General features: G+C 41.8%; 1 protein-coding gene across 3 annotated transcripts in view; it reads right to left on the bottom strand.

Annotated features, from left to right (window-relative positions):
• The window catches only part of TRDMT1 (tRNA aspartic acid methyltransferase 1), a 29,636-nt gene extending 20,756 nt beyond the window's left edge, over nucleotides 1-8,880 (bottom strand). Inside the window, exon 1 of one of the 3 annotated variants that reach the window (XM_040593704.1) lies at nucleotides 8,798-8,880. Coding sequence is in view for 1 of the 3 variants with exons in the window: in XM_040593702.1 (XP_040449636.1) it covers nucleotides 8,650-8,713 (64 nt within the window). In the remaining 2 variants the exon portion in view is untranslated. The other 2 variants (XM_040593702.1, XM_040593705.1) reach the window with 2 other exon arrangements.

An 8,880-nucleotide genomic window follows, 5' to 3' on the forward strand; every position in this document is an offset into this window, starting at 1 on the left:
ACTGAACATGTTATTTTGGAATATACTACTTCTCATTGTGAAAAAACAGCACCAATATGTTTGAGGTATATCTACTCTCACAATAAAACTTTAAGAAGTTGCCTGCAAAACACTGGTGCTTATATTCCAGTAAAACCTTGGGCCTTGAATCCAGCTGCTGCCCCCTTTGAGTTCAAGGTCCCCAAAATATCAAAGGGTTTGAAGGACAAAATTTGGCAGCTCCTCTTCTCTCAATATCAAAGGAAGTACTTCTGGACACTTACATATGTCATTGAAAAGGAGAGAGCACAGTTTAACAAATCTACTGACAGCCAAAACCCTGTAAGAAAAATGCACGAAAAAGAATGTAAATAACCAATGGTTAATTTATAGAGTAACAGAATAGTAATAGCTTCTACAGAAGCTAAAACCATAAAAAATCCAGTGTTTAATCCACTGCTCGTCATGTCACACTATTTATTATTACTAACCACAACACCTTCCCTCAGGCTTTTTATCCAGGAAGATAAGCTGTGGTCACTGTTATAGTTGCAGGCAGAAAACAGTGACCATACTTCCTGATACACAAAACCAGTTTCAACCACCAGGAAATTTACATCATAGTCACCATTACAAAGCCTCAGATAAAAAATTAATTGCCCACATTTCATTTTTTTTTTGCAAACCAAAAGAAATAAGGCAAATAGCTACATGCCTTTGACTAGTCTGACAACATGCTCAAGTAACACTAACAAATGACCTTACAAGACACCTTATGAACTACTTCTAGTCGCCTAATTATTTACAGTTTGAGAGAATGAAAACTCAACTACGAAGTCCCCAGTGGATTTTGAGTGATACAGTTATCATCCATCTACTCTTTTTTCAGGTTTTCAAGGCCACCTTACTCAAAACTAAGATGAATGCGAAATCTGGGTATTAGACGGATTGTAGCAGTCATTTTAACAAAGATCAACCTGGTTCTCCTGCATTTACTTAGTGCAATAGAGAATAAGGAGTTTCACAAGAAAAACACAGACAGTTGCCCATTAAGGGTCAACATACAAATTATTTGCAGTTACTGTCTTGACATTTTGACCATAAATTGTAACTAAGTATTAAATACAGGTACACCCACGAGGACAACAGAACGACTACACCTGGGATTACAAAACAGGTATGTTAACACTGACATCTAGCGTGAAAAGAACATTGTGGTAGCAGGTTGACTGTCTCAATTTGCAAGTATATTCAAGAACCAACACTTTCATCTTCTTAAAACAAAGCGGCAACACCTAAGTAATGGGAACAAATTTCAAGTACTGTTTAAGAGACTGCTTTTCTCACTTATTCTTTCAGTTTTTAAACCATGTTGACCTGACAAGCTGATCCTTACTGCATGTTCCAGGCACTCCAGAAAAGGGGGGGGGGGGGGGGGGGGGGGGGGGGGGCGGGCTTACAAAAAAAAATCACGAACCTCAAATCATTATCTAACTGAACATATAGTTTAAAAATGACAACTGACAAGGAACATGCTTTCTCTCACAACTCATGATTCAGATGTTCATCCTTTTTGCTAACATCAATCCAATCTCTCCCTGCACACACACAAGAAAAAAGAAATACTGAGGATTTGTATCAAGGGACTTCACAGGCCCAAATGCCTGGAAATAGTGAAAGAGAGTACACAGCTAATAGTAATTTATTGAATCCCCTTGCAATGCAATGCTCTGTCTAAACCAGAGATGTTAACCTGCATGGAAAAGGGGCAGGAACTTTTCCTGAACTATTCCACCTGACATCCTCTCTTCTCATTTCAAAGGCCCGATAATTTTTTCAAAGCTTCTCCTCCTTTTCACTCAAAAGCTGTGGCTCACTTGGGAGTTCCTGTTACAGAACAGACTCCCTCTAAAAGCTGATTAAGCATATTTGTGTGGAAATACCCTGGAAACGCATGAAGTAGCTTGAGCAGACAAGCAGATCTCACACATCCAACCTAACAAAGAAAAGCTTGTGTAAATTTCAAACAATGAGAAAATGAAACATTTTAAAAATAAATTCTCCTGAAATTAAAATAACTTTGATGTCAAACAGTGATATTCCATTTTGCTATATAAATATAAATTTATGACTTGAATATGACTGTAGGAATGTAACATAAAAAAGACTGAAAGCAGAATCTAAAAAAACAGAATCAAGACCGTGTTTAACTATCCCCACTGACAAAAGGCACAAAAGCAACTCAGGAATATGAAAATGCCCCTGAATTGCTGACTTAGTGAGATGTTGAATCAACTCCCCAAAATATATAGCTGAACTTCAATACAGGAACAGACACAGCTCTGGAAACTTTTTCTTCCCCAAACAAGCACATCCAATCTTCAAAACACAGCCATTTGAGAGAACAACTATGCAGAAAACTTAATTTCATGCAGACTAAAGAAAAAAATAATACACATTTTTAAAGTGAAAATAATAGCTGCTAGAATACTTGATTTGCAATATTCCTCAACACCATGGTTTTTGAACAGAGACTTTGCATTTCTGAACAAGATGTTGTAGCTCAAAAGGAAGCCACAGACACGATGGGGAAGTTATGAGGGAGGTGCTATGGCTTATTTTTAGGCAGACTAGATGGTAATTCTCTTGGCAGAACTCAAATTTGTAACACCCTATGAGGAAAGTACTGATTTTGTACTTCAGGCTCAAAACCTCTAGATCCAAATAACAGAAACTGACTTATTTAAATTGCCTAAGAAGCAATCAAACTTTGGGTCCCAATTCTCTATTTTGTTGTACAGACAATACTTATGAGCCATTTCAGCTATGTAGTAGTCACTTGAGTGAAAGGTACACTGCTGTAATGATTGGAAGGTGTGGCACTTGAAACAAAGGAAGACAGGATGCCTGCATTAGCTTCTCTTTCGAAAAAAAACAAACCCAAAGGGTGTCATCTTCTAACACACAAATAATATTTCTGACATGACAATATCCGTCCTTTTCCTCTTCAGAATCGATTCCTTTGTCATGTGTTTCTAGCAGACCTTAAAATTAACATAGATCTGTTTATATTCACCACTGTACTTTTGTAATAGAATCATCAATGTCAGCAAAGCACATGAAATACATGGTGTTACACCAAGGGCAGAGCCTGGCAGAACTCAGCATATTGGAAAACCAGAGCCAGAATAGTTGTCTATTCTAACAGGTATATGGAAACAGATGGAAAAGGGAAGATTAGTCACATGTTTTTTCAGTCCTGTTTCCTTTTAAAACAGAGAGCAAAGATTTCATTTCTACATTGTCAGCTCTTGGCTGAAATGATTATGCTGAACTGCCCATGGCTACAGTCAGCATGACTATCAGTAAAGTTGATACTTGCTTCCTGCCATGGATACTTGGCAACTTTTTTCACCGAACACAATTTGTTCATGTTCAGCCATATGTAAATTCACATTACAGCACAACTGGCACTATCCTGTGCTACAAAGGGCTATATTTTAGAAAATCATTACATCTAAATGAGTTAAGGTGTAAAAACTTGCTCTAACCAGCAGTATTTTTGTTTTGCATTGTGCTGAATCTTAAAGCTGCTTGCCAGTTTTGTCTCTCCTCATAAGATAGCTATGCTCAGTGTCATTATGCACAGCAGTTTATTGTGCTGTGTAATTCAGAGAGATAATAAAATAAAATTAATAAATAGAGATAACAGAGTATTAGAGACTCAAATTCTTACTCTGTAAAACTGAAATATAACAATTGCAGAGGAAAAATATCACCAATTTTATCATTACAAAATTATGGTATTTTAAAAGATGTCCTTTCATGTTCCATGCACAAGGACTTTCTTCAGTGACCTGGCAATTACAAGCACTTGTGGCAGAGACCTGGAACCCATTTTTCATGGGAAAACTGCCTAAATTAATAAACCAGTTAAGTTTGTTTTGGTTGGGAATGAAGAGCAGGCTGTTTGTTGATGAGAAGTTGCTGAGGAAATGAATTTGTAGCCACAGATTTTCTAAAAATAGGACACTTTTTCACTGCAGAAACTCTGCACATATATAAAGAATACGTTCACACACACATATATATAAAGTATCATAGGTTTAGACACATATGAACTAAACATTGACCTTTATAAATCTCGCAGTTTGGAGTACAGGGTGGGAAGAAGGAAGAAATGCACTCCCATCTCTTAGGTGCCTCAGTCTTTCAAGAATATATGAAGACTCACTGACTTCTAACCTTAATCAAGCTCAACTTTCTAAATTATATCCTTTTGCATGTCTTTGCTGTTAAACTTAAAATACTATTACAAAGCATTCAGAATTTAAAACTAGAAATTCTACATATACTGAATTATCTACAGCTGAAGTACTGACACAGAGCTAGACAATTGCCAAGATTTTTCTTTTTCAGTTTTGGACTGAAACTGAAATTCAGGAACAGCCTTCTTTTCACTATAAAAAAGAACTTGATTCAACTATGTAACTATGTACTGTTAACAGAGATATACTGTAAGAGAGTATAAACTTCCATGATCTTATTATAATTCAATTATTTCTTACTGCAGGCAAGGACAATTTCAAAACCAACTGCATGCTATTTGGCGCCAAATGCATTCTACTTTAATGGCAGCTGCCAAAACAATCAACATCCTCATCCTACAAGCTCAAGTATATGCTATCCTAAGTTTATGAAAGATCACAGCCAAAAAGGACTTCAAGGTAGAAAACGCAGGATCAGATTTCCTGGAAAATGCCTATTTGCCAACTGAAAACACTGACCATTTCACAGAAAAGCTCTGCTAGATATAACTGGCCACAAAACTGGCTACATAACATGCCCAGGAAACAACACTGAGCCAGAACTGCCCAGAGCTGCAGAACAAGTAGCTTTCCTGGGGTGCTGCCACTGAAGTACTACTCCATGCTCCCTCTCTTTCCTACATGTTCCTATTATTTTTCTTGGCCATATAGAATCACTAGAAACCACACCAAGAAAATAAAAGTATTATTCAAATTATTCATCTCTCATGTATCTCATTTATGGAGGGCTTGCTTTCAAGCTTCATATTTATATGGGAAAAACCCTCTTCTAGTATTTCCATACTTGATCTAAACAGAAGATGCCAAACAATCTGCCATTTGCTAAATGATATCAAAAAAATTGTATCAGAGATACTTTCAAGTTGTATAGTTTCACATACACATATAGGCCTAAAACACATAAGAAACCCTATTACTAAAGTACTTACAGAGAAATGTTCACTTTTTTCCTCTTTGATTTCCACATAAAACCAAACACTTAAGTTCCCCCTGACTTTACCTTGTTCCTTTATAAACTGCAAGAAAACTGAACACAGATGTCTAAGAGACTTAAAAAGAGAAATCAGCAGAAAGGATCAAAATGCCTGACTATATCAGTATTCCTGAATGTAATAAAATTCATTAAACCCAGTTTTATATATTGACCTGTCATTAAATACTTAAGTCGTTGCAAATGGTATAGAACCCTTTTTATTCAAATTGACTGCTTGCCTGAAAAGAGCAGAAACTACAATATGCACTGACACTGATGCAGTTCTGTTTAGCAAGTTCAGAAACTTCAGTAAATTCAGTAAGCTTGGAAATAAATTTACCCTTTCAGGAAATAATATAAGGGTTTATGTTAATTCATAGAATCATTTAGGTTGGAAAAGACCTTTGACATCATTAAGTTCAACTGTTAATCCAGGACTGCCAAGTCCATCACTAAACCATCTCCCTAAGTGCCAGATCTACACATTTTTCAAACACCTCCAACACCACCCTGGGCAGCCTGTTCCACTGCTTGACCACCCTTCCAGTGAAAAAGTTTTTCCAAATACCCAGTCTAAACCTCCCCTGGCACAACTTGAGGTTGTCTTGTCCTGTCACTTGTTATCTGGGAGGAGAGACCGACTCCCACCTGCCTACAGCCTCCTTCCAGGCAGCTGTAGAGAGCAAGCAATAAGGTGTGTCCCCCCCCCCCCCCCCCCAAGTCTCCTTTTCCCCAGACTAAACACCCCCAGTTCCCTCAGCCACTCCCCATAAGACCTGTGCTCCAGACCCTTCACCAGCTTTGTTGCCCTTCTCTGGACACGCTCCAGCACCTCAAGGTCCCTCTTGCAGTGAGGTGTCCAAAACTGAACACAGTGTTTGAGATACAGCCTCACCAGTGCCGAGTACAGGGGGACAGTCACTTCCCCAGCCCTGCTGGCCACACTGTTCCTCATACAAGCCAGAACGCTACTGGCCTTCTTGGCCACACCGCTGGCTCATGTTCAGCCAGCTGTCAACCAGCCCCCCCAGGTCCTTTCCCACCAGGCACTTCCCAGCCACCCTTCCCCAGCCCGTAGCACTGCGTGGGGCTGTTGTGTCCCCAGTGCAGGACCCGGCACTTCTCCCTGTTGAACCTCCTACAACTGGCCTCGGCCATGGGCCCGGCCTGCCCAGACCCCCCTGCAGAGCCTCCTGCCCTCAGGCGGATCAAGGCTCCCCCTGCTTGGTGTCCTCTGCAAACTGGCTGAGGGGGCACTCGATCCCCTCGCCCAGATCACTGACGCAGATATTAAACAGGACTGGCCCTAATACCGAGCCCTGGGGAACACCACTTGTGACCAGGTGCCAGCTGGATATAACTCCATTTACTACCATTCTTTCAGCTTGGCCATCCAGCCAGCTTTTTACCCTGTGAAGAGTACACCCATACAAGCCATTCCTTCATCGCCCAAACTACAGGATATATAAAGATACTATATGATCTCAAGCCTTCATATGCACAGTGACTCGCCACTGGGGCATCACTCAGTCACTATATCAGTTTAACTCTTGCAGCATGTTGCTGATCATCCACAAGACATCTATTATTAGCATGCTAAGAACACAGCTAGATCATATTCAGTAAATTTTGTTACATACATATACACACCGACACATGACAAATAGCTGAGTGAAATACCATGGTGTAGGCTGTTTCAGGAACCAGCCCACTTTCTACAGAAATACAGAAATTGTCTATAACATGCAGGCAGCTCCCCAACACTTCAGAAACAAGACTACTAGCAAAGCAGTGTTACCATTACAGCTATATACACTATACACAGTGTATAATACCCTCTTCTCATTCCACAAGAAATCCTGAATCTGCAGTTCCATACAAAGAAGTATTTAACTCTTAATATTTTAAGAATGTCTCTGGGAATAAGGAAAACGCATCCTTATAACAGATGCTTAGGTTTATTTACAGTAACAATGCAGTTAGCTATTTCAGTATGTTGTGTATTTTTGTATATTACAAATATATAAAACATATATACACATTCAAGCAAAAATTAATAGAAAAAATGCCACACTCCCAGTTATGATTATGTTTTAAATAACTATGCTAAACAGATTCTACTCTGTAAGCACAACCTTTTAATATTACACAGTTCCTGGAAAAATAACAAGATAAGGGGATTTTTTACCTGATGTTTTTGTGACAACACTCCCTATTATAGGATATAATGGATGCTAATGCTTATGAAAGCTGAAGTATTGAAGGATTGTAGTTACAATTAACATTATTATGGTGACTCTTATACAAATTTGTGTTGAAACCTGGACTTGAAAGTAACAAGGCCCAGGGTACTTTACAAAAGAAATCAAAGGCCCTGGCTCAATTTTTTATTTGGGGAAGTCGTCACACAAAATCTATAGGACTTGCTTTAGGCCACCCAAGTCATGCTTTAACAATAAAGTAAACTGCGCTCCAGGTTCCTTGTACCAGATCACTCACCTGGGCACATGGTCTAGCACAAACTCTCTATGCCAGATCAAATTCCATATTCAGTTTTCATATTTATAAAATGTTATACCAACCACATACAGTCAGGCTCATATTGGATCATGTATCAGCTCTTCACCTAACTCCGTGCCATGATAACCAAGTCTACGTGCATACCTATGGAATACCCTGGCTAATTTGATTAACAGCCTGTGTTGTCTGCATGATCCCAATCCCATTTGCAGCAGGGGTGTGTCAACAGAAAACAGACCATGTATTTACGAACACAAAATCACAGCCTTCCCAGGAGCAGCTGCATGGGCCAAAAAAATGCACATGGATCCCTAATTTCCATGCCAACATGCTCCTGGGTACCTGGTGCCACCCAGCAGGCCACAAACACTTGGGCACGGCACACTTTACAGCCTAATGCAAACACATCTCTAACCAAAACCCAGTTACCAACCATCCTTACAACTCGCCCTCACGCAGCCCCTGCCAGCAGGCCCACGACACAGCACCAACCCCACCGCCATGAGGTCGCTTTCCTGCCCCTGCAGAGGGGGAGAGGGGGAAGGCTGTGCCTCCGGGACTTGGGACGAGGCCTGCCACCCCACAGCGTCCTTCCACACGGTGCTTGTGCAAGACGGCGGCGGGAGGCGACGCACCAGGCCAGGGAAGGGGCTGCGGGAGGCCTGGGGCCATTTTAGCCCGCCCCATCGAGAAGATGGCGCCCTCCACAGCCTCCCCTCGGGGGTCGGGGTCCCACCGAGAAGATGGCGCCCTGGGGGGTGAGTGAGGCGGCGGCCGGGGGAGCGCACGGCGGGGCTGCGGCGGCAGCGAGCACCGCGGGACGCGCTGGCGGCGGCCGCCCGCCGGTACCTTTCAGGGCCTGGTGCATCCCCCCGATGCCGCTGTAGAGCTCCAGCACCCGCAGCGGCGCCATTCTCCGCCAGCCGGCGCCCGGGCCGGCCCTCCCGGCAGCCTCCCCGAACACCGCCCGCCCGTTCCGCCGCTCTTTCGTTCCCACCTGCCCGCCCTCCTCCGTCCTGCTCGGGGCTGCCGGCTCCCTGCCAGCCCCACCCGCTGCGCGGCCCCGGAGCAGCGGCTTAA

This window comes from Falco naumanni, chromosome 4 (assembly GCF_017639655.2).
Source record: "Falco naumanni isolate bFalNau1 chromosome 4, bFalNau1.pat, whole genome shotgun sequence".
NCBI lineage: Eukaryota > Metazoa > Chordata > Aves > Falconiformes > Falconidae > Falco > Falco naumanni.